The sequence below is a fragment of the Lichenostomus cassidix genome, chromosome 29 (genome assembly GCF_008360975.1).
Source record: "Lichenostomus cassidix isolate B80296 chromosome 29, HeHo_3.0, whole genome shotgun sequence".
Taxonomy (NCBI): Eukaryota; Metazoa; Chordata; class Aves; order Passeriformes; family Meliphagidae; genus Lichenostomus; species Lichenostomus cassidix.
The window spans coordinates 2,518,838-2,543,767 of NC_139509.1; the positions used below are offsets into that span (position 1 = coordinate 2,518,838).

At 62.4% G+C, this 24,930-nt stretch overlaps 2 protein-coding genes and 1 long non-coding RNA gene across 4 annotated transcripts; 1 reads left to right on the forward strand and 2 right to left on the reverse strand.

The window, feature by feature from the left end:
- The first annotated feature begins 551 nt into the window (after nucleotides 1–551).
- SHMT2 (serine hydroxymethyltransferase 2) lies at nucleotides 552–5,914 on the forward strand. The gene is made up of 12 exons (XM_085040990.1): nucleotides 552–698; nucleotides 1,916–2,116; nucleotides 2,218–2,297; nucleotides 2,434–2,634; nucleotides 2,713–2,794; nucleotides 3,627–3,749; nucleotides 3,819–3,958; nucleotides 4,083–4,248; nucleotides 4,330–4,429; nucleotides 4,661–4,816; nucleotides 5,056–5,163; nucleotides 5,524–5,914. Exons 1-12 carry the CDS (start codon nucleotides 675–677, stop codon nucleotides 5,649–5,651), a joined length of 1,509 nt encoding a protein of 502 aa, XP_084897116.1. The 5' UTR covers nucleotides 552–674; the 3' UTR covers nucleotides 5,652–5,914.
- Nucleotides 5,915–6,348: 434 nt separating this feature from the next.
- Nucleotides 6,349–11,378, reverse strand: COXFA4L2 (cytochrome c oxidase hypoxia associated subunit FA4L2). Of its 2 annotated transcripts, XM_085041070.1 has the most exons (6): nucleotides 11,126–11,378; nucleotides 9,815–9,848; nucleotides 8,418–8,497; nucleotides 8,226–8,314; nucleotides 6,862–6,922; nucleotides 6,349–6,617 (listed from the first exon to the last, which is right to left on the reverse strand). In XM_085041070.1, the coding sequence occupies exons 1-6, from the start codon at nucleotides 11,180–11,182 to the stop codon at nucleotides 6,561–6,563; spliced, it is 378 nt and encodes a 125-aa protein (XP_084897196.1). In that variant the 5' UTR covers nucleotides 11,183–11,378; the 3' UTR covers nucleotides 6,349–6,560. The 2 variants fall into 2 exon arrangements, with proteins under 2 accessions (XP_084897196.1, XP_084897194.1); XM_085041068.1 differs by lacking the exons at nucleotides 8,418–8,497; nucleotides 9,815–9,848 and having other exon boundaries at nucleotides 11,126–11,285.
- Nucleotides 11,379–17,753: 6,375 nt separating this feature from the next.
- On the reverse strand, nucleotides 17,754–23,417 carry LOC146425900 (uncharacterized). The gene is made up of 3 exons (XR_014846334.1): nucleotides 23,368–23,417; nucleotides 19,703–19,807; nucleotides 17,754–18,724 (listed from the first exon to the last, which is right to left on the reverse strand). It is a non-coding gene; the product is annotated as an uncharacterized LOC146425900 (long non-coding RNA).
- Nucleotides 23,418–24,930: the final 1,513 nt, after the last annotated feature.

Sequence of the window (24,930 nt, forward strand, 5' to 3'; positions counted from 1 at the left end):
TAGAGGGTGCAAGGATGGGGGACCCCAGGATTACGAATGGGGGCTACAGGGATCGGGCTGACCCCGGTTTGGGGGCACAGGGATCGGGATGACCCCGGGTTGGGGGATGAGCAGGGATGGCGACCCTCGGATAAGGCATGAATGCAGGGATGGAAGACCCCAGAATTAGGAATGGGGGATGCAGGGATGGGAGACCCCAGAATTAGAGTCCACATGGATGTGGGACCACAGGATTAGGGATGGAGGGTGCAGGCCTGGCGGTGACCCCGGTTTGGGCGATTTGGGGTTGTTAGACCTCCAGTTTCCCGTCGACCCTAGGACGGCGACCCTAGGATAAGGCATGGGACCCCGAATTGGGGTTCGGGGGGTGCGGGGATGCAGGGATGGGAGAGCCCAGGATTAGGGTCCACATGGATGGGGGACCCCAGGATTAGGGATGGAGGGTGCAAGGATGGTGGACCCCAGGATTAAGGATGAGTGATGCAGGGATGGGGCTGACCCCGCTGTGGGGGGTGCGGGGTCGTTGGACCTCCAGATTCCCGTCGGCCCCCGGGGTTCCGGTGGCTCCTCCCTCCCGGCAGCGCGCGCGTGGGGGCGGGGCCAGGCGGGGACCGGGGCCGGCACCGGGACCGGGACCGGGACCCGGCCGGGACCCACGTGCAGCGCGTACCGAGATGTTGCCGCTCCGCCTGGGCAGGGTGAGCCTCGGGGCTGGGAGAGGGGCCCGGTGTCCGGGGGGGTGCCCGGTTCCCGGTAAGCCTCCCCGGTAAGGATCCCCGGGTCCCGCATCCGGCGCGCGCCGGTCCCTGGTGTCTCCTGGTGCTCACAGGGGTCGCGGTGCCCGGCGGGACGGTCCCGGTACCGGGGGGGGGCGGGGCACTCGGGTCCCCGGTGCTCGGGAAGTCCCGGTGCACCGGAGGGGGTGTCCCGCAACCCGGAGAGGTTCCGGTTCCCGGGGGTGTTCCGGTGCTCGCAGGGCTCACAGTGCTCTCCAGCCCCCGGTGCTGGCAGGGCTCTCGGTCCCCGGTACGTCGCTGTCCCCGGTGGGGTCCCGGTGCCCGCTGGCACGGGGTGTCCCGGTGCTCCGTCATTCTCCTCATTCTACCCCTTCCTCCTCCCTCCATCTTCCCCGGGTAGCTCAACTCCATCCCGGTTCTCCTCCCCGCCCTCTCCCCCGCTCGGTCACCGGGACCCCCATCCCGGTGTCCCCCATCCCGGTGTCCCCCCCTCCCCCGGCCCGGCTCCGTTTCCTCCCCGAGCGGACTTTGCATCCATCCCAAAGTCCCCAAGGCCGGGACCGCCACCTCCACCGGCCTTGGCCCCTGCCCGGTGCCCGCGGCCCCGCGGGTGATGCAATGGGGCGGCAGTGGTTACATCACCCGGCACCGGGCTGAGGGGGGCACCGGGAGCCCCCTTGTTGTCCCCCCACGGCCACCCCCCCAGCAGCACTGTGAACAACGCGGGGGTGTCCCATGGCTGAGCTCGGGGGGGTCCCCGTGTGCCTTGGGGGGAGCTTGTGGGGTATCCCCGAGTGTCTTGGGGGGTCCTCTGTGTGCCTTGACCTTGAGGGCATCTTCATGTACAGTGTGGGGTCCTTGGAGGTCCCCCTGTGCCTTGAGGGGATCTGGGGGGGATCCCCATGTGGCTTGTGGGGTCCCCATGTACCCTTTGGAGAGCTTGAGGGGTACCCATGTGGAGTCCCCATGTGCCCTGTTTAGAACTTTGGGGTCCCCATGTGCCTTGGGGGGATCATGGAGGAATCTCCACATGTCCTGGGGCGTCCCCATGCGCCCACTTTGTGGGGTGACACCGGTGACTGGAAACAGAACACGGGGATGTTGTGCCTGTCGCTGTCACCTGCAGGTCCTGGGATGGGTTAGAGAGTCACAGCCTGTCCCCTCCTCTCTCTGTGCAGACCCTGCAGCGATGGGGAGGCCGGCTGGGCACCAGCAGCCAGCGGGCACAGCACAGCCCTGCTGCTGCCACTGCCACCACTGGGCACGTCCCTGGGTGGACGGGACAGGAGAGCCTGGCCGAGAGTGACCCCGAAATGTGGAACCTGGTGCAGAAGGAGAAGGATCGGCAGTGCCGGGGGCTGGAGCTCATCGCCTCTGAGGTGAGGGTTGGGGGGCTCGGGCAGGGGTGGGGATGGGCTTGTGGGACCCCCTGCTTATTGGGGTTTGGCTGCTCCGATTCCAATCCACCTTTTCCCCCCAGAATTTCTGCAGCCGGGCGGCCCTGGAAGCCCTGGGCTCCTGCCTCAACAACAAATACTCGGAGGGATATCCTGGGAAGAGGTAAAGTGGGGAGTGGGCTGGGGGGGCATTGGGGTTCTCCTGCAGACAGAATTCAGCTGCAGGAGATACCCTGGGTGCTTCCAGATGGGGTCAGGTGGGGGGATGGCATCCTGGTGACCCCACCCTGTGTCCCCAGGTACTACGGGGGTGCCGAGGTGGTGGATCAGATCGAGCTGCTGTGCGAGCGGCGGGCGCTGGAGGCGTTTGACCTCGACCCTGCGCTCTGGGGTGTCAACGTCCAGCCCTACTCGGGCTCTCCGGCCAACTTCGCTGCCTACACGGCTCTGCTGCAGCCCCACGAGCGCCTGATGGGGCTGGACCTGCCTGATGGGGGCCAGTAAGTGGGGAGCGGGGGGGCAGCCTGGATCCCACCACCCCTTGGGGGTCCCAGCCTCACCCCGTGTCTTCCCTGCAGCCTCACTCACGGCTACATGACTGACGTCAAGAGGATCTCAGCCACCTCCATCTTCTTCGAGTCGATGCCCTACAAGCTTGATGTGAGCTGGGGGACAGGATGTGGGGCTGTGGCTGAGGGATGGTCCCAGAGGTGTCCCCAGGGTGTCCCTGAGGTGTCCCAGAGGTGTCACTGAGGTGTCCGAGCTGCTCTGCCAGACCCCTGCCCTCCCTCCCCTCCATGTCCCAACGTGTCCCAGTGCCAAAGGAGATGCCCAGGGCTCAGCTGGACGTGCTGTGCTCAGGGCAGAGGGCAAAGGACAAGCTGTCTGTCTGTCCGTCCATTTGTCAATTCCCAGGATGACCAAGCTGGCTGGCTGTCAATTTCTGGACTTAGTGACTAAGCTCTCTTGTCTGTCTGTCCATCCCTTGCAGTTGTCCTTGGGGCTGACTGACCTGCCTGTCTGTCTGTCCATCTTTAGGCTGACCGAATGAGCTCTGTCTGGCTGTTCGTCCATCCCTCACAGCTAGCCATGGGGCTGTCTGTCCATCTGTCTGTCCGTGGGGTGACTGACCAAGCTCTGTCTGTCTGTTCCTGGGCTGACTGACTGAGCTGTCTGTCTGTCCCTTGCAACCAGCCAGGACTGACCATAATCTGTATGTTCATCCCCGGGGTGGCTGATGGGGCTGTCTGTCTGTCCATCTGTCTGACCCTGGACTGACTGACTGACTGAACTGTCTGTCCCTGACAGCTGGCCACAGGGCTGACTGACCATGTCCTTTCTGTCTGTCCATCCATCCCTGGGCTGACTGACCTGTCTGTCTGCCTGTCTGTCCCTGGGCTGACTGACCTGTCTGTCTGTCACTGGACTGGCCAGTCTGTCTGTCTGCCCCTGGCCTGACTGACCTGTCCGTCTGTCTGTCTGTCCCTCACAGCCGGCCACAGGACTGATTGACTACGCCCAGCTGGAGGTGACAGCGCGGCTCTTCCGTCCCCGAATCATCATCGCGGGCACCAGCGCCTACGCCCGGCTCATCGACTATGCCCACATCAAAAAGGTACTTTGGGGGAGGTCTGGGGCCTGCAGACAGGGGTCTGGGGACAGCAGGTGACCACGGTGTCCCCAGGTGTGCGAGGAGGTCAAGGCGTACCTGCTGGCGGACATGGCGCACATCAGCGGCCTGGTGGCGGCCAAGGTCATCCCGTCACCCTTCGAGCACGCAGATGTTGTCACCAGCACCACCCACAAGACCCTGCGTGGTGCCAGGTGAGGCTGTGACCCCCTGGAACGAAGTGGGGTTGTGTTCTGTGGGGATGGAGCTGCCCAGGGGGTTTGGTGTCACCTGTGGGGTGACAGCAGGAGGAGTAATGCCACCATCTCTTGCCACCAGGTCGGGATTGATCTTCTACCGCAAGGGCGTGCGCTCAGTGGATAAGAAGACGGGGAAGGAAACCCTCTACGACCTGGAGGACAGAATCAACTTCTCCGTGTTCCCCTCCCTGCAAGGGGGACCCCACAACCATGCCATTGCTGCCGTGGCTGTGGCCCTCAAACAGGTCTGTGCTGGGCTGGGGGGCTCAGGGTAAGGGGGTGACCTGGCTCTGCCATGCTGATGGGGTGTCTGTCCCCTCTGCCAGGCCAGCTCCCCAGCTTTCCGGGAGTACTGCCAGCAGGTCCTGAGGAACGCCAAGGCCATGGCTCAGGCGCTGCTGCAGCGTGGATACACCCTGGTGTCCGGTAATGCTCAACCCCCACGGTTTTGGGGACAAGGAGGGGACGAGCTGTGGTGGGGGACGAGTGGCTCTGCTTGGTCTCGGGGTGCCTGGGCAGCATTGGGGTGTGCAGGGGGATTGGGGGTCAGAGGAGTGGCGGTGAGGCGGAGCAGAGGCAGCACTGCAGAGCAGGAAAGGGGTGGTGAGATGGTCTGGGGGTGCTCAGGGGTTGTCACCCCTGTCCTTTGCTCCCCAGGTGGCACTGACAACCACCTGGTGCTGGTGGACCTGCGGCCCAAGGGCATCGACGGGGCACGGGCAGAGAGGGTGCTGGAGCTCGTGTCCATCACCGCCAACAAGAACACCTGCCCGGGGGACAAGAGCGCCCTGACACCGGGGGGACTTCGCCTCGGTGAGGGACAGACCCTGGCAAGGGTCCCTCCTTGAGCTGGGGGCAGAATTTGATCATCCCCACTCTGTTTCATGCACTCCAAGTGGGAATTTGGAGTCAGTTTTGGCCCGGAAAGGGTGCAGGAAGCCAATGGGGGCTGGGATTTGGAGGGTCTGATGAGGGGCTGGGATGCAGGGAGCCCCGTGGGGAGCTGATGTCCCTGCAGTGGTCCCTGATGTCCCTGATGGTGACATCCCCAGGTGCCCCCGCGCTGACCTCGCGCCACTTCCGCGAGGAGGATTTCCAGAAGGTCGTGGAGTTCATTGACGAGGGCATCACGCTGGCCCTGGACGTCAAGAGCAAAACCAGTGAGTGAGGGGTGCCCCATGTCCCCATCTCTCCCTTCCTGGGTGTCCATTGTCCCTTCTGGTGCCAGCTCTGTCCCCACACCAGTGCCAAAACTAGTGAGTGAGGGGTGCCCATCTCCCCCACTTTCCCCCTTCCTGGATGCCCTTTGTCCCTTGTGGTGCCACCCCTGTCCCCACACCAGTGCCAAAACTAGTGAGTGAGGGGTGCCAATCTCCCCATTTCCCCCTTCCTGGCTGCCCTTTGTCCCTTGTGGTGCCACCCCTGTCCCCACACCGGTGCTAACCCCTGCTGCGGGTACCTGGGAGGGGATTGGGTTGCTGTGGGGTTCTGCCCTCCTCACCTGCTCTCCCCACCCCCAGGTAAGCTCCAGGATTTCAAGACCTTCCTGCTGCAGGACCAGGAGACCCAGCGGCGCCTGAGCGACCTCCGCCAGCGCGTCGAGACCTTCGCCCGTGCCTTCCCCATGCCCGGCTTCAGTGACCACTGAGAGGGGACACCCCTCGTGCCAGGCTGGGGTCACTGGGGGAGTGAGGAGAGGCTGAGACCTTCCCCCCTCCCCTTCTCCCCCGTTGTCACCTTTGGGTGCTGCGTCCCCTGGGTGGGGGTGACACACACCCGTGCTACTCTCAGTATTAGGGTACAGAGACCCCCCCAGACCCTGCTTGGGGTTTGGGGGGCACTGCTTGTTCCAGCCTCATCTTGCACTTTTCTATGGGGAGGGGTTGCTAATAAAAGTGGGGGCAGAGCCTGGAGGTGTGTGGGTGCTGAGAGGTGCAGGTCTTGTGCCTCAGTTTCCCCATCCTGCTGCTTCACCCCGTGGGTTCTGAGGGCAGGGGGTGATGCTGAACCCCACAACATTTGGGGTACAGCATGGGGCCATAGCCTGGGATCCTTTCCCCCCCTCTTCCTGCCCAGATGGGCACCAGCCAGACCCTGCCTCGTGTCACGTATTCCACGCGTCCAGGATGTCACTCACACGTGTGGGTGTGACCTCTCCACCCCTCCCAGCTCCTTCCCTCTCCAGAGGGGATCCTGGAGCGTGGGAGAACGGAAACCCAGCAGCACACAGGGGCTTTTCCTGCTTCCCGTGGGATCTGAACCCCTCTGGCCCCAGCCTTCCCGGGGGGGTGATAATATCTCCTGCCTTAATGGCTCTGAGAAACCATAAAAAATCCAGTTTGCTGCCCCCACCCCAGTAATTTATTACTGTCCTACGAGTTTCATGCAGGCACGAGGTGAGGGTGAGGGGTGCAGGGATGTGGTTTATTGTGGGGTGAGACACGAGCACGCGGTTTGGGGGTGCTGAGGGAGCAGTGTGAGGTGGCTGTGGGGGAGCTGCGGGGCCGTGAGGGGGTTTTTGGGGGGGTGGGCTCCCCCAGCATGTCCCACAGGTGGCTCAGAAGCTGGGACGGTCCTTCTTGAGGTTCTTGTAGTCAGTGGAAATTGCCAGAAACTGGAGGAGGGAGGGAGGTGAGGGAGGGCTGTGGGACACCCCCAGTGTCACTTCAGCTTGGCCTTGGCCATGGGGGTGACACACAGTGCCCCCTCCCCAAATCTGAGCACAAGGAGCTGGGAGGCTCCACTCCACATCAAATCCCCCTTTCCCCTTCTTGAGAAAAATGCAGTTTTCCCCTAAATGTGGCAAATTTGCCTCACCCCCCCTGCACATCCAGCCGCCCAGTTCACCCAGTGCTCACTTTATACTGGTCTGTGGGGCCCAGCTTGTTCCAGGGTTCAGGGTTATTCTTCCGGTCCCAGCTGCGAGGGGTGACAGTGACATCAGCACCTGTAAGGAGTGGGGGACAAACCCCCCACCCCAATGTGCCCCAAGCCCCGACACCACCATCCCCAGTTCTCCTTTAACGCATCCCGAACTGGACACACCCCATCCTGTCCCGGGAGGGGCTGTGGGAGGCCAGCAGAGCCGTGGGATGAAGTCCCTGGAGAGAGCAGCTCATGTTGCCCCCCTTCCTCCATCCCCCCATCCTCTGGCGCTGGCCAAGAGCAGAATTTTCCATCTGGGAAGATGTTTGTGTGTGTTGGTGGTGAAGGGGGGGCTGTGCTGCAAACACTGCCCCCCTGGAGCTGTTTATTGGTGTTAATGGGTTTGGGGGATGGAGGGGATGTTATTCCCCCCCAAAACATCCCCCTGCAGTCCCACCCTCCAAGCCAAGGTGTCTGGATGGGCTAATTGTGGAGCTGAGCTCAGCTGGTGCCAGATTAATCCATGAGTGGTTTTACTCAGAGCAAATAATTATGAGTGAGGTGGGGGGCTGTAGGGGGCTGTGGGGATATGGGAAAACCAGCCTGGTCACCCCAGCGTGCAGAGCTGTCCTGGCAATCCATCCTCTGTGATTCCACAGCCTTCTTTCCTTCCATCCATCCATCCATCCATCCATCCATCCATCCATCCATCCATCCATCCTCACACCTTGCTCTTTGCTCGTTTTTCCCTGCTGGTTGTGTCCAGCCCTTCCTCTCTCTCCCCATCTCTTCTCCAACCATCCACTGACCATTTCCCCCTTCAATCCCACCCTCCCCATCCCTCCATCCATCCTCACACCTCTCCCTCCATTAGTCCTTTCATCCCCCATCCCATCCCTCCTTCCATCCTCACACCTCTCACTCTCTCTCTCCTCGTCCTTCCCTGCTGTTTTTTCTGTCCCTCCCTCCATCCTCCCTTCTCCACCCATCCATCCCACCATTTCCCATTCCCCTCCCTCCCATCCTCCCCACATTCTCACCCCTTGTCCATCACCCACATTCACCTCTCACCCACCTCCTTCTCACCCACTCACCTCCTCAGCGCCTGCAATTGAAGGCTTGAGGAGCCCTTCTCCCAATCCCCCCAAAACAAGGAGAGGGGATACAACCCCCCAACTTCCCTTGTGTCCTCTGGGCATCTCCAGACCCACATTTTCCCCCCCATCATTCACCATAAAGGTGTGTCTGGGCACCCCAGCACCTGGGCTGAGCCCTCCACGTTCCGGGGGTGTGGGGTGAGAGGCTGAGGGGTGCCCAGGGGGTGGGGTGTCTGGGGTCAGGGTACCCCAAACCATACCTGACGTCTGGGCTGTACAGCGCCAGCCGCAGCAGGTACAGGATGGCACTGCCCAGGCCCACACTGATGAAGCCAATGAGGGGAACGAGCTGCAGAGAGAGAGAGAGAGAGAGAGAGAGAGAAATGAAAAATACCCCAATAAAATGAATATTTATCAGGCGGACTGGAGAGTGAAAGGGAGAGCTGACACGCCGGGAGATTTACAGGGGGAATATGGCAGAGCAATCCTGTAGCCGGGCTGCGGTACACAGTGTAGCTGTCAGCTTGAGTGACTGAATTAAAAGAGGGAGAGAAAAATCGGCTCGTGTTGGAGAGGAATTGGATTTGGAATGAGAAATCACTTCCCCTCCGCCTGTGGCTGCCCAGAGCTGGCGCTGCTGAGGACTTGGGGACCCCGTTTGTGGCATTCCCAGTGTTCCCAGTGACCCCACTCAGGGCTGAGACTCAGTTTATGGTTCCTCCCTGAAGGATTCGGTGCTGAGCACCCCATTTCCAGCATTCCCAGTGTTCCCAGTGATCCCACTCGGGGCTGAGCCTCGGCTCACGGTTCCTCCCCGAGGCATTCAGTCCTGGGCAAGGTTTGTCCCCAGGCCACGCTGTGACCCCAGACAGGATCCCTGTCCCCCCGCAGCCCCCAGCCTCTGCACCCCCTCTGCACCTGATGAAGCACCAGATGAGGAGGTTCACTTCGTCTTACTGGGATGAACTGGGACAGACTGGAGCCAAGCATTGGGGGGTCCAGAGCGGGTCTGGGGGGACACTCAGTGGCCCCAGCCCCACCACAGACGTCCTGCGAGCAGCTCCCCTCACCCCCCCCCCGTGTCCACGGTGGCTCCCATAACACCTTGGCTCCATCTCCTCATCTCCGCTTGCGCCGCCAATCCCCCTGTGCCCGGAGCGACGCGGCCTCAATCGGAGCCGAGCCGAGGCGGCTTTGACCTCCCCCGAATTGCCGCGGCCCCCGCGCCGGGGAGGACGCGGGGAGAGTAATGAGCCCGGCGCCAGCCCGTGCCCCTGGGAGGGAGCCTCGTCCTGCCCATTAACGGCGGCGGGAGGTGGCGGAGAATCCGCATCGCCAACACCTGGGTCTGTTTGCAGCTCCGCTCGGCAGCCGCGGCTCTGAGAAATAACCCCCCGAACTGAGCGCCCACCGCTCCGTGACTCAGTTTCCCCACTGGGATGATGCTCGGGGGGGGAGGCACGACTGGAAAAAATGATGGAAAGGGTTAATCCAACCCCTCTGTTCGCTGCCAAGCAGCTCCGTGACCTGCACGGGGAAGGGGGGAAACACAAATGTGTGCCCCCTGCCCAACCTTTGCTCCCCACCGGACGGTCCAGTCCTCTCCCAGTGCTCCCAGTATGGCTCAGCTCCTTCTCGGCCCGAGCCGAGCTGGAATGCTGGAGCGCCCGGCAGATGCCAGCGCCCAGCCGGGAGGTCAGGGCCATCAGCGGATGATGGTCCTTGGCACCGAGTGCCAGCAGGAGCTGGCAGCAGCCGCTGCCCAAGCGCCGGCGAATCAAGAACCCACTGCAGCGCCGGGAATTGCTGTGGCTGCTGGAGAAGATTCGGGGCAGCGGGTCCGTCTCACCATCTGCTGCCGACACCGTCTGGGTAATTAATGGCTGGGAAGAATTAGGGGCAGGACGAGGCTGCCAAGCCGCAGGTGCCAGCGGTGGAGCCCGATTTCCCCCAGGCACGAGGTGGGTGGGCGGTGGGGCGCCGTGCCAAGCTCTGCCCGGTGCCCACCGAGCCGTGCCAGCGGGTTGTGGACCTGCCAGCGCTGCTGTGCCTCCCGGCCGCGGTGCTGCTGGGACATCCATCACTGCCAGGCAGCCGGAGCACGCTGCGGCGGAGAATCCACTGCCGGGTGAAAGCTCGGCTACACCTGCCCGGCAGCGCCGCGGCTGAACGCGTGGGATGGATGGATGGATGGATGGATGGATGGATGGAGGGATGGATGGATGACGCCGCACGGAGAGGGTGACACGACAAAAATTGCCCCAACAATCTCTGCCAGCAGTGGCCTTGTTGTGTAAAAGCACCCAGGAGCCCCCCGTGGCTTTACACCTCCAGTTTGGGGTTCTCTCTGTGCCCCTCGAGTCACTCACAGCTCTTCAGCTGGAGAAACCGTGGTAGGAGCAGGAATATCCCAAATTTTCCCGTTTTGCAGTGAGGATCACGCAGGAGCCTCGGCCTGTGTTGCCCATCCGAGGATGTGGGAAGCACCCCTGGGATCCCAGATGCCTGCTGGCACCCCCTTGGCAGTGCCCAGCCCCGGGGCTGAAGCATCTTTCACCCAAAACCCTCAGCTTGACATTTTGAGGGGGGACAGGGACCCATCTGGGGCTGCTGGGGTGAGTGGGGAGGCAGCTTCATTTCCATCCTCCCTGACAAAAATGTCCCCAGACAGGGGGTGAACAGGACACAGCTGCCTGGTGGGGTGTGGGTGAGAGTTGAGGTGCCCCAGCCCGGCTTGGTGAAGGAACCTCAGCCCCTCGTCAGCTCTGGATGGAGGGAATGGGGTGGGAAGCACTGGATGGTCTCAGCTTTCCTTGGTGAAGGAGGATTGGAGATCCCCGGGACGCCTGGCTTACCCCGAGGGTGCTGCGGCAGCGGGAGGACAGTGGGAAGCCGGAATGATGCAGGACTGGGGGGCTGAGGAGGGTTTTGGGGAGGGGGAGGAAGAGGAGGCTGAGGAAGGACACAGAGAGCAGGAGGAATGGGGAGTGAGATGGGTTGGAAGGATGGTGGATGGAGGGAGAAGGACGTGGGGAAGCCCAGGGGCTTCAGGCATGTGGCTAGAGATGGGCAAGGACAAGCCTGAGGGATGGGGGCTGCGGGGAAGGGGGCAGGGGAGGAATTGGGGGTCCCTGGAAGAAGCGGGGGCTGGGTCACTCACTCCGGGGTGCCGTTTGACATGCCGGGAGAACATTCCTCCACGCAGGGGACCCTTCATGGCCAGGGTGGGATCGGTCCGGCGGTGACTGCGGGTTCCGAGGTCCGACCGAGGATGGAGGGTGGGCAGGAGGCGAGGGAGGCGTCTGCGGCCGGGCTGGGAGGGACGGGGCGGGTCGGGACATCCCGGCCCGGGGACACGGCCAGGGGGAGGGAGAGAGGCTGGGGAGCAGATCCTGAGAGCCCTCCGCTCCTTCCAGCCTCTCCCAGGGTCACCCCGCTGTCTGGGGGACTGGTGAGCGAACCCCGATGTCCCCAAACTGCCTCAGTTTCCCTCCCCACGCGGGACCAGCGCCATCCCTCCACGTGCAGCCCCATCACAGGTGGCTCCTCACTTTGGTGCCGGGGCGAAGGATGAGCCGTGTGATTCCCGGTGACAACTTGGCCGGGGTTCGCCACCCCCCCCACCGCCCTCCCGTTTATGATAAATGATATAACACCCAATTTACATTTAGCGATGCAAATCTCTCTGGCAGGAACAGATGCTGCCGTGCATATGGAAAGCGGCTATTAGTACCCAACAAAGGATCAGGAGAGGGATGGAGCGAGCGGCCAGGATGGACCCGGCAGGGATGGGGTGACACTCGGTGACCAGCGGTGACACTTGGTGACCAGGTCTGGTCCTGTTCTGCCAGCAGAGTGGCAGCACAGCCGTGCCTGTGTCCCGTGAAATCCCATTTTGGGGGTCCTCGGAGTCCCCCCGGGATTCTCCCCTCTCCCAGCCACGCGTGGGGTCCCCACCACCACAGTGTCACCCACCCTGTCCCCTTCCAGCCAGATCTAAAGGACAAAAGAGGAGTGCATGGATCCAAGACAAAGCTGAGGCACATCCAAGGCCTCGGGTGATATAATTAGAGATTAGAGATGCGATTGATTAAGTGCCACTCCCCGAGATGGAGCGTCCTGCCCTGGGCATGGCCCGCGTGTCCTTTGTCACCTTTCTCTGCCCAGGGTGGCCAGGGGGGGCATCTGGGGGGACACGGAGGGAGGGGGCGTGAGGGGATCCATAGGGACACGTGTGGGTGGTGGGACACTGACCCTGCACCAGGGCCAGAGGGTCTGGGGGACCCTGATTTGTCACTCCCAGCTCTGTTTTGGGACTCCCTGCACCCCCAGCCCCCCATTCCCGGCAGGAATTCCCCTGGGACCAGACGGGATTCCCTGCCCACGGAGCCCAGCTGCCTCCACGCTCATTAATGACTGTAATTAAGAGGCGGTTTGATTCGGTGTGGTGCTTCCCTGTTCCGTGGGGGTGCCAGGAGCCCTCGGGAGCAGCCGTGATGGGGAGTCGGGGGGGTCCTCGGTGGGGACACCCCAACGGTGACACCAGAACCACCAGCACAGAGGTGCCAGTGGAGCTTCTCCTCCAGCCTGGCCCACCTGGAGTCTGGGGTCAGCATTTTGGGGGAAGAACACAGAAAACCTTCCCAGAAAGAAAGGAATCACAGCGGCCAAGCCCATGAACATGTGGGAAGATGTGAGGGCTGTGCAGATGTGCACATCTGGGCAGCTCCACACCCACCCACACCAGGGAGCTCTGCTCTACCCACTCAATCCATGGTGATTCAATCCATCCGTGGGGCTCCGGGAAGGAATCCCCACCCCAAAATTCAGGGGTCCAGGGGGAGACTCAGGAGTAACCCGGAGGCCTGTGGGGGGACCCTCACCCCAAAATTCAGGGGTCCAGGAGGGACCCAGCTGTCTGGGTTGGGGTACACAGGGCACTGGGGGGTCCCTCCCCCCAAAATCCAGAAATTCAAGGGAGGGTCTAGGGTTCTGGGTAGACCTCCACTACAAAATTCAGGGATCCAGGGGTGCATCCGAGGGTCTGGGGGAACCCTCACCCCAAAATTCAGAGACCCAGGGGAGGGCACAGAGATCTGGGTGGGACCACAGCCACAAAAATCAGGGATCCAGGGAAGCAACCAGGAGTCTGGGGACACCCAGGGGTCTGGGGGAACCACCCGGGGGGCACCCCGAGGGTTCGGGGGTGACACCCCGAGGCGCTGCGGTGCAGCCGCACCTCCCTGCACACTCACACGTGCACGGCCACGGACTTGCACACGCACGTGCACCGCCACTGCCACACCTGCTCAGCATCCAGATGGTCGCACACGTGTGACACACACACTCACACAGAGGTGACATCGCACGAGTGCAGGGGATGGGGGAGCCGGGGGGGTCCTGGGGGGGCCGGGAATGGGGGGGTTTGGAGCCCGCGGCTCCGCTGGCAGCTGCTGCGTCGGGTTATTTTACAACCGCTCCAAAAATATTATTCAAGATGAAGGAGAATCACGGCTGCTGCGAGCGAGCGAGGGACGTCGCCGGGAATTTATCACCCGGAATTGGGTGCCCCCCCTGGCACGGCGCCGTGATGAAGTGCTTCATTAATGGGAGATGCTGCGGCTCGGGATGAACGTGCCTGCACCTGAGCACGCTGTGCCTGGGCGCTGAGCCCCCCCGGCTCCCTCCGGATCCAATGGGGAAAGTCCACAGCCCCCCCCAGACCCCTCCCAACCCACATATCTCGTGTATCGAGTCCGGAGTGCTCCCAGACCCTCCAGAGCTGCACATTTCATGGATCAAATCCACATCCCCACCAGACCCCACAATCCACAGATCCCATGGGTTGAGTCCACATTCACCCCCAGACCCCTCACTCATTTCACGGATCAGATCCACAGACCCCCGTACCCCTCCCAGTCCACATAGCTCATGTATCAAGTCAGGAGTCCTCCCAGACCCTCCAGATCTGCACATTTCATGGGTCGAGTCCACAGCCCACCCCAGACCCCTCACAATCCACTCATCCCATGGATCAAATCCACAGTCCCTCCAAACCCCTCCCAATCCACAGATCCCATGCATCGAGTCCACATCCCCCCCAGACCCCTCACTCATTTCCCAAATCCAATCCCCATTCCCCCCCCGGACTCCTCCCAGTCCTCATATTTCACGAATCAAATCCACAGCCCCTCCAGATGCCTTCCAATCCACACAACCCATGGATTGAGTCCACATCCCCACCCAGACCCCTCCAAATCCACACATCCCATGGATCAAATACACAGCCCTTCCAGACCCCTTGCAATCCACACATCCCATGGATTGAGTCCACAGCCCCACCCAAGACCTTTCTGGATCTACACAGTCCCTGGGTGAAGTTCCAGCTCCCCCAGACCCTTCTGGATCTGCATATCCCATGGATCAACTCCTCCAGACCCTCTGATCCACACAGCCCATGGATCAGCTCTTCCAGACCCTTCTATCCACACACCCCATGGATCAACTCCTCCAGACCCTTCTCGATCCACACAGCCCTTGGCTGAAGTTCCAGCCCTACCAGATCCCTCCCAATCCACACAGAACAAATCCACATCCCCCCATTCCCATCCCAGCTCCACACATCCCATGGGACAAAGGCACAACCCCTTCCAGACCCCAAATCTCCCCCAGCACCCACTGGTTGTGCTCCCCAACCTCTGAGGACATTCCCTGTCTCTCCCCTGGTAACACAGGGTCACCACTGGCCCTCCATCCGGTTCTGCTCCCTCCAGAGCCGTAAATCCCACCGGATTTCGGCGTGGCACGATGGAAAAAGGCATAAAAAATTCATCCCGAGTAAAGCAAACAAACAATAAACAAACAGCCGATAATTAAATGGAGAATTAACCGGGATGGATTCCATAACCTCGCGGAGCTGTGCTGTGGGATCAACGGGGAGAAGGGTTTGGATCCCGAGGATTCGGGAGGGAGGGATGATCCTGGAGCTGCTGCGTGAGACCCTGAGGGGCACGAGTGGGCAGCACTGCCAGCGCCATGAAAGGAGCACTATCGCGACATGTCGTGATGATTTGCACAGCCAGATCATGGGGGAGCAGCCCTGCCAGACCAGCGTGCCTGGGGTCGGCGGCGCTGAGCCAGCGTGTGATGTCACACCTGCCTCGTGACGTCACCGCTCTCAATGACGTCACAGCCCCCTCCTCGCTGCTGTCCTGATCGTGACGCAGCTCCGATCGCGCCCACCCAGGGCTCGGCGCCATCCATCACCCATCGGGGCGCGGCGTCTGCAACTGGCACCGTCATTTAAGAGCCATTATCGGCCTAATTCCTCCCATTAATCACGCAGCGGCAGGAGGAGCACCGGGAGAGCCCAGCTCTGACCCACAGCCGCGGCGGGGTGCGGGGATCACCCCCAGATCCGGACACCCCAAAACCCTGAAACCCCAAGACCCTAACACCCCCTCGCCCTGACTGCCCCAGGCCTTGATACCTCCAGATTCTGACACCCCAGACCACTGTTCCCCCAAACCTTGACTCCCCCAGATCTTGACACCCCCACAATCTGACTCCCCCAGACGTTGATACCCCCAAACCCTGACTCTCCCAAATCCAGACTCCCCATTTTCCCCCCAAACCCTGACTCCCCACACCATGACTTCTCCAAACCTTGATACCCCCAGATTCTGACACCCCCAGACCATTTTTCCCCCAGACCCTGACTCCCCCAGACCTTGGTTCCCCCCAAACCCTGACACCCCCACAGCGTGACTCCCCCAGACCTTGGTTCCCCCCAGATTCTGACATCCCCAAATCATTGTTCCTCCAAACCCTGATTCCCTCAGACCCTTGACTCCCCCACACTCCAACATCCCCCAGTACTGCTGCAAAAGCCTCCCCCAGCTGCCGAGGGGGTCTTGAGGAGCCAGGGAGGACCCTCAGGGGCTGGGGGTGCTCGTGGGGAGCCGTGGGGTTCAGCTCAGCCGTGGCACTGAAGCGATTCCTGAAACCGACCCCACAATTCCCCACCACCTCGGCCCCAGCCCGCACTATCGATTCTTTTTTCCATAATTCTCCACAGAAAAGCCCCAGCCCGGAGCTACGATTTCCCCGCCCGCGTTATAAATAACCGGGGTCAGCGGCTCCGAGGGCTGCGCCGCGCCGCGCTACAATTTAATAAACAGAATGGCCTCGTCCTTCATCGTGACAAAGACACCGGTGGGGCTGCAGGGGAGCACACGGCTGGGACATGGCTGGGACACAGGGACACATGGCTGGGACATGGACACATGGCTGGGACATGGAAACACATGGCTGGGACACAGGGACACGTGGCTGGGACACACACACATGGCTGGGACACAGGGACATGGCAGGGACATGGACACACATGGCCAGGACATGAATACACATGGCTGGGACATACACACATGGCTGGGACACGGGGACACATGGCTGGCACATGGACACATGGCTGGGACATAGAAACACATGGCTGGGACACACACATGGCAGGGACACACACACATGGCTGGGACACAGACACATGGCAGGGACACACACATGGCTGGGACATGGCTGAGACACAGGGACACATGGCTGGGACATGGACACATGGCAGGGTCACATACATGTCTGGGACACACACATGGCAGGGACGCAGGGACATGGCAGGGACGCAGGGACATGGCAGGGACACACACATAGCTGGGACATGGACACACATGGCAGGGACACAGGGACACATGGCTGTGACATAGAACCACATGCATGGGACACACACACACGGCTGGGACACAGGGACACACATGTCTGGGACATGCATGCGCAGGCACACACACACCAGATGTGCACACGCCTCGGACACGCGCGCACACATCAGACACACGCCTGGGACACGCACACACGGCTGGAACACGCGTGAACTCCTCAGACACACCTGCACGGATGTGAGACACGTGCACATGTTGAGACACGCGTGCACAGGCGGGGACGCGCACGGCGGGGACACACGCACCCAGCGGGGACAGCCGTGCACGGGGCGGGGTCGCTCCCGGGGGTCTCAGCCCGGTCCAGCCCGGTACCGAGCGGTTCGCCCCGGGGCCTGCGGGAGGCCTGTGGTGCCCTCTGGTGGTGGCGGCGGGGGTCGGCCCGGGGGCACCGGGCAGGGACAGGACCCGCTGTGGCGGGGCGCTCGGCAGCGTGGGACACGGGTGGGACACGGGTGGGACACGGGTGGGACACGAGTGGGACACGAGTGGGACACGGGTGGGACACGGGTGGGCCGTGGCTTCCGCCATGCCCTTTTCCTTCTCCTTCCTCTTTTTCCTCATTCTCATTTTCATCCTTCTCATTCTCCACCTTCTCCTTCCTCCGTTCTCCTTTCCCTCCTTCTCATTCTCATTTTCCTCCTCATTCTCCACCTTCTCCTGCTCCTTCTCCTCCTGCTCCTTCTGCTCCTTCTCATTCCCCTGCTGCTCCAGCTCCTTCTCCTTCAGTCCTTCTCTTTATTCTCCTCCTGCTCCCGAACCTGGCACAGGGACAAGGACCTTCCTGCAGCCACAGCTCCCCCTTCCTGAGCCACCCTGGCCTCGGGACCACCAGAACCTGGGCAGAGACCCCAAAAACAAAGGGACTATGGAACTGTCACCCCCCACGGCTCCAGCACAGCGTGGGGACCACCAAAATCAGGGCTGGGGGGTCCTATCTCCCTCATCCTTAAGGCCATGCCAAACCCCCAGCACCGTCCCCTCTCCAGCCCCCACATTTCCCCCACCCCAGCCCTGCTGACTGATTCCAGAGCCTCCAAAATCAATTCCCATCCCTGCCAGGACACGCCGAGAAGGCAACAAATCACAGTGGCGGCTCCGCAGCCCCAGCGCCTCATTTTTCTTCCTGAACTCCATAATAAGAAATCAATGGCAGACGCTGAGCTCCCGGTGCGGCTCCCCTGGGATGGGCGGCAGCAGGTCCTCCCTCACCCCCAAATCCCGGGTTCCCCCACCAAACCCTAATTCCGGCAGGGATGTGAAACCCCCTTTTCCCTGCAGATCTTTCCCTGGATCCTCTAAGGCTCCCCAGTCCTCCCCACCCCTCAGCTGCCAGGTGCTGCAGGTATCTGGGGGGGGGGATTGGGGAGCCCAAAAGGATCCCTGAAAAATGGGGGGAGGGGAATCCAAGCCCACCAGGGAGCAGAGGAGAGGACAACACCCAGCAGGTACTTCAGCCAGTCCTGCAGCACCGACGGGGGGGAAGGTGGAACCCAAGGGGCAGGTGGGGTCCAGGGGGGCAGGTGGGGTCCAGGGGGGCAGGTGGAATCCAGGGGAAGGATGGAACCCAAGGGGGCAGGTGGGATCCGGAGGGAGGGTGGGATCAAGGGAGATGGTGGAATCCAAGGGGCAAGCCGAATCTGGGAGAAGGTGGGAGAGATTTGCAGGGAGAGATTTGGATCCAGGGAACAGGTGGGCTGGATCCAGGAGCTGGGTGGAATCCAGGGGGGCAGGTGGGATGCAGCGGATGGGTTGGATCCGTGGGAAGCGTTGGATCCGAGGTACAGGTGGGATCCAGCGGGAAGATGGAACGCGGAGAACAGGTAGAATGCAGGGAGAAGGTTGGATCCGGGGGCCAGGTGGCTCCAGGCATCCTGCGGGCTCCGAGCCGGGGGGGCCCCGGGCCACTGTCACGCGGCAGCACCAGCAGCTGCGGAAGGGTCTGGGCTGGGATTGCTGCTCCAATTAGCTGGAATCGTGCTTCCCCGCCGCGCCTGACACCGAAAAACCGACATAATTACCCGCAGCGACAGGGAAGGCAGGACCGCGGCTCCCGCTTAATTGAGTGTTTACAGCCTGCGCGGAGGGGGAAACAGCCCCCCAGACAAGCAAAGCCCTCCTCCCCAGCCGGGGAAAACACGGGCAGGGAAAACAGCCCCATCCCCCATCACCGGGGCTCACCCCATCCTCGCACCCCTCCCCTGGGTGTCCTCCTCCCTGTCCCCAGGTAGACAGGACAGGTGGCCCCTGCCAGCGCCGCCAGCGGTCCTTCAGCTCCTGGTTGACTTGCAAATGTAGCCGCAGGAGCTGGAGGTCTCGCTCCTGTCAGCCGGGATGAAATCTCGAGGGGTGGCTGGGGGGGTCGTGCGGGCAGGCGAGTCGCCGAGGTGGTGATGGGGCTTGGGGACACAGCCAGATGTGCCCCCGAGGTGCTGATGAGGCAGGGGGACACAGCCAGATGTGCCCCCGAGGTGGTGATGGGGCAGGGGGACAACCTGCCCAAGGACTGGTGTGGAGACCCCATCGCAGCGGGATGTGGCGTCTGGGGCTGGAGTGGTCACACCAAGGCCAAGGGATCTGTGAAATGACTGTCAGACCGTGCCACCCTCACCCCCCGGCGGCCCGAGCTCCTGCCCAGCTGTTTTCTCCTCGTTAATTCTTGATGAGAGGCATGAGAATTCCGCACGCCGCCTCATCGCGGACCCCATAACAATGAGCGCCGCTGCCACCCCCGCGCCCGGAGCGCCGGCTTTGGGGACAGCCGGGGCCAGAGGGCTCCGAAAGGGGCACGGCCGGAGCTCCTCCCGCTGCCAGCCCCACCTCCGGAATGGGATTTCTCTCCTGCCTGGCTCGCACAGGGCACCAGCGTGGGTAAACACACGCCAACCCGCAGGTGGAGATGCCCAGGAATAGGCTGGTGAGGAATCCACGTGCGGAAATACAGGGATGGAAATGCACATGACATCCCTCACCCCAAATCTGACACCCCCGGGTCCCTGCGGCGTCCCCCAGCCCAGCGGTGGCAGGGCTGGTGTCACCCCTGCTCTTCACTCTCCTCCCGCCGTGCCCAGAGCCACCTGTGGGATGTGACAGGAACAAAGGGTCATTGGTTGTATCCCACAACTGGGGGGACTGGGAGGGGGTGTGGGGTGCACTGGGAGCGTTCCTGACCCCAACCCAGGCACCTGAGCCCCTCCCGTGGGTGCTCCCCAGCGTCCCCGCGTCACCACCGAGGGTCCCCAAGCCAGGCTGGAGGGGGAGAGGAGGGGAGCAGCCCCCCAGCCCCCCCCAGCCGTCTGCCGCTGTCTGATGTGCCCAACTGGAATCGCTAATTCCAATAAAGCCAAGCTAGATTAATTTTCATTTCCCCATGCAAATCAGCGCTAATTAGGATGGATTTAGTTCACCTCACAGGGGCTGTGGGGACAGAGGCTGCGGCGGCCGCGCGCCCCAGCCAGGCTTTGGGGGCTTCATCCTCCGTCAAGGACTGGGGAGGATGAATCCCACAGCCGGGGGGGTCAGGAGAGGGGAGCGGGGGCAGCAGGAAGGCGGGAATTGATACAGACGCTCTGTCCCTCCTCAAGGCACTCTGTCCCTCCTCAAGACACACCTGGTGTCCCCCGCTGGTCCCCAGGAGTCGCTGGGGGGACAGCAGGAGGGCAGGGATTGATCCACACGCTCTGCCCATCCCCAGGACCATCCCAGGTGTCCCCCAGGAGCCAGAGCTGCCCCAAAGCTCATCCCTGCCTCGATTAGGGGGTGACAAACTGGGGTGCCATGGGGACAACTGGGGGGTCTCACCACCCAAAAACCACTGCCCATCAGGGGTCCAGGGCTGGTGTGCTCAGCCTAGAGCCCAGCAGGGACAGAGGGTCCTCGGGGACCTTCACCACCCACCCTGGCACTGCAGAGGAGGGGTCTGTGCCGCCCTGCGGGGAGCCGGGCGGGGGTCCCAGCAGGATGCGACCACCCGCGGGTGCCTGAGGTCTGCCCCGCTCTGCAGCGGCCTGGGGCGACACCGCAGCCTCTCCCCCCCTTCCCCAGTTCTTTCAGATTCTGCTTTCGCCTCCTTCTTTGCCAAATATTGAACTAATTCCCGCTGCCCGCAGGCTCCTGCTTGCGCAGGTTGTTGCGGAGCCAAGAAGGACGCTGCTGCCTCAGAGCAGAGATGCTGCAGACGGGACCCCCCGGCTCAGAACGGCCTCCCCCCAAAAATAAGAAATGTCTGGCGCACCTGGGGTCTCCCCGCAGCTGCTGAGCCCCCCAGCCCTGGCACCGCCCAGCAGCTGAGACCCTCCCGCAGAATTTGGGGTGCAGCCAGGCTGAGCCCCCCACCACCCCAATGTGCCCTGGCTGCAGCCCCCTTTGCCCCAAGTTCTGCTGCCCCCCAAATCTGAGGGGTTCTGGGTGGCTGGGAGAGGCTGGGAGGGTCTTGGCGCTGTGCCATGTGGGGTACCCCAAAACCAGCACCCCCTGCCCTGTCTGCACCCCCTTAGCCCCTGGCTCTGATGTCCCCCAAAATCTGCCTTTCCTGGTCCCTCTCAGCCCTAACCCACAGCCCTAGAGCCCCCAAACTCCTGGAGCAGCCTGAGCACTGCTGGGGGAAGAGAGAAGGGGCTGTGGGGGAAATTGTGGGGATTTGTGAGGTCTGGGGCAACCTCAGGAGCTCTGGGGTGCTGAGGGGGAGCTGTGAGAGGCTCCAGGGGGCTCTGAGGTGCTGTGGGTGTTCTCGGGGGGCTGTGAGAGGCTCCAGGGGGCTCTGAGGGACTCGGGGCTGTGCCATGCAGGGGACCGCCCGTTGTCCCCGCGGGCGCGAGGCCACTGCCGGTGGCAAACAGCCAGCGGCGGTGGCTGCTGCTGCCCTCATTAAATCCCCCGTAACGAGCTCCGAGCCCTGGGGCCCTGCCGGACTCGGGTCATTAGGGCTGACAAGGACCTGTCACAGTGGGAGACGTGGAGTGTGTGTCCCCAGCCACGGCACAGCCACTGGGGACCCCGGGGGGAGCAGCCCCACTTGTCCCCCCGGGGGCCGGAGCAGGATCGGACTCTGTCCCTGCACACGTTGAGCGGGATGGGGCGCAGGGGTTTGGGGGGACCCCGAGGCCCTCCAGGGGAGAGGAAGAGGAAGGAGAGGGGGGAAAGGAACTGAAAGGGGGAAAAGCAGGGAGTGGGACAGGAGCGCTGCCGAGCCTTGGACCCCCAACTCCGAGCTCCTCTCCCAAGAGATGGAGGAGGATGAGGAGCAGAACCACCCTGCCTGCTCCGGTCCTTCAGGAAGGGGATGAAGAGCAAATTCCATCCCAATCCATTCCTCTCAGGAAGAGGATGAGGAGCAAACCCCATCCCACTCCAATCCTTCAGGAGAAGGATGAGAAGCAAAGCCCCCTCCCCACTCCAATACCTCAGAAAGAGGATGAGGAGCAAACCCCATCCCACTCCAGCTCCCCAGAAAAGGATGAAGAGCAGAGCCCACCCTGCTCCAGTCCCCCAGGAAGACGATAAGCACCAAAGCCCCCTCCCCAGTCCAATCCCCCAGGAAAACAGCGGAACCCATTCAGCTCTAGCCCTTCAGGAGGAGGATGAGGAGCAGAGCCCCCTCCTCACGCCAATCCCTCAGGAAGAGGATGAAGGGCAAACCCCATCCAGCTCCAGTCCCCCGGAAGAAGGGGGAGCAGAGCCCATCCACCTCTAGTCCTTCAGGAGAAGGATGAGGAGCAGAGCCCCCTCCCCACTCCAATCCCTCAGGAAGAGGATGAGGAGCAGAGCCCACCCCGCTCCAGTCCCCCAGAAGATGATGAAGAGCAGAACCCCCCGGCAGAGCCGCTCCTCCCCGGGAGCCCCCGGCACAGATAAGGAGCCCCGGTGCTCCCCGGGGCGCGTTTAATCTGGGACAGGACAGTTATTGGATAAATACCATGAATATGGAAATTGCATTTATGCTGATTTATGGCCGGGGGGGCAGGTGGGGAGCGCAGACGCTTTAGTTTACTTTAATCCATTTATTTCCCTGCCTGGAGATGGAGAACAAGCTCCGAGCGCTGCATCTGCTGCTCGCTGTCCTCAGTGAGCTCCAGAAAGGGGGTGCAGGAGGGGGAGCACCCCACCCTCGCATCCCGGAGCTGCTCCCCTGGGATGATGTATGGATCTGGCACGAGACCGGTGGGATTTCAATTAATTCCCGGGCCTCGCAGACTCCTGACCTTTCATGGGATGCGGAGAGAAATGGAGGTGATTAATCTGGAGGTCAGGGGGGCTCCTCCAGCTGGATCCCTGTGCGTTCCGTGGGGTGGGATTGGGGTGCAACCCCTTCGCCTAGGGGGGAGCAGGGAGATGCTGAGTGTCCCCGCGCCGGGGGCGACAAATCTCGGCAAGCAGCCAGGTCACAGCCAGGCTGGGAGCACCAGGAAGGGGAAAATCGGGGGAAAACCGCTGGAAAACAGGAAAAAAACCCCCAAACCCTAAAGTGCTCAGCAGCCCTAATACGTGGGGTGGAAAATCCCATCGCACCTTTCTCCTCAGCCCATTCACCGGGTGACAGTGACTCCCCACCTCTGCCTGCCCCCCAAAATCCAGCCGGGAAGCAGCGGGAGCTGCTGGGATGGGAGGAGGGGGATGCAGATGGGGGGGGGCGCTTCACCTCTTAATTCCCTATTAACTGCTGATCAATCCAATTAGCTCCTGGCTGTAATGAAGGACAGCTGCTTGGCTGGGGGCAGCTCTCCCTCCCTCCCAAAATACACCCCAAAACGCATCCTAAAAAGCATCCCACCCTGGCATCCCACCAGGAGCCGGCAGGGAAGAGGGCTGGGGGGTGGGAGGCTGATGGAAGGGGTTTTACCCAATTTTCCAGCTGACTCTAATTAAGTTGTTCTCTTCAGCTGTTAAATTAGCCAGAGCCCTCCCCCCTTCCCAGGGTGGTTCCCCCCCTTCCCCTCCCCACCGCCCAGATGCAGCAAATCAGCTCTTCCCCCCCCCGCCTTTCCCCCCCCTCCCGCAGGGCTCCGCAAATAAATAAATAGACAATCCCGGGAAAATTAACCGTGTGAGGAGCCGCAAATGAGGTGGAAAATTTTAATGGTTCGGCATTTAAAGCTGTGTGACAGGAGGGGAGGGGGGGGAGGAGGGAGGGAGGTCAGTCGGTCCCGGGGACTTTCCCGCCCCCCACTTCTCACCCCCTCGTTTCCATCATTCCCGGAGCAGCATCTCCCGGTTGGTGCTTGGGATGGTGGGAATGGGGGGAGATCCCCAAAATGGGGTCCCACACCTGCTTCCCACCCCCCCGGGGTTCCCTGCACCTCCACAACCCCATGGAGTGGGGGGGAACACGGAGACCCCTCCCCCACGGGCAATGTCCCCCCAATCCCCTCCCCAATGTCCCCCCAACAACCGCCCGCCAGGGGGCGCCGCTTCTTTCCCGCCTCATTTGCATACATTTACATACAGCGGTGGCGCGCGGCGTGCCGGCAGCGCCCCCTAGCGGCGGAGCCGGGGAAATCAAGCCACACCCACTCCCCAGGCCACGCCCACCCCGCCCGCCCGTCGCCGTGGTTACGGCTGACGTCACGGGTTCGTGACGTCACGGGGCGCAGCCCCCGCTCGGGCACCTGTTCGTGGCTCGCCTCCCTCCCCCGCGCGCTCCAAGGTCTCGTCCTGTCCCCGCCGCTGTCACCTGTCGCCAGCCGTCCCTATTCGGGCCGAGCCGGGCGCCGAGCCAGCGCCTGTCTCCCGGGGGATGGGGCGGCGGTGTCGCGGTGCTGCCCTGTCCCCTCCCACCGTCCGTGCCCGGCTGAGCCACCGCGGGGGCTACCGGTGCCCCCACTGTGACCAGTGACACATCCCACAATGGGGCCACCAGCACCCCCACAGTGACCAGTGACACACCCCATGAGGAGGCCACCGCTACTCTGACAGTGACCAGTGACCCCCCACAATGGGGCTATTGGCACCCCCACTGTGACCAGTGACACAGCCACTCCAGAGGGCCACCGGCACCCCCATAATGACCGGTGACACACCCCACAATGGGGCCACCACTATTCTCACAGTGACCAGTGACCCATCTATCAGGGGCCACCAGCCCCCCCACAGTGACCAGTGACACACCCCACAATGAGGCCACCGGTATCCCTACAGTGACCAGTGACACACCCACTCCGCTGGGGGCCACCGGCACCCCCACAGTGACCAGTGACACCCCCAC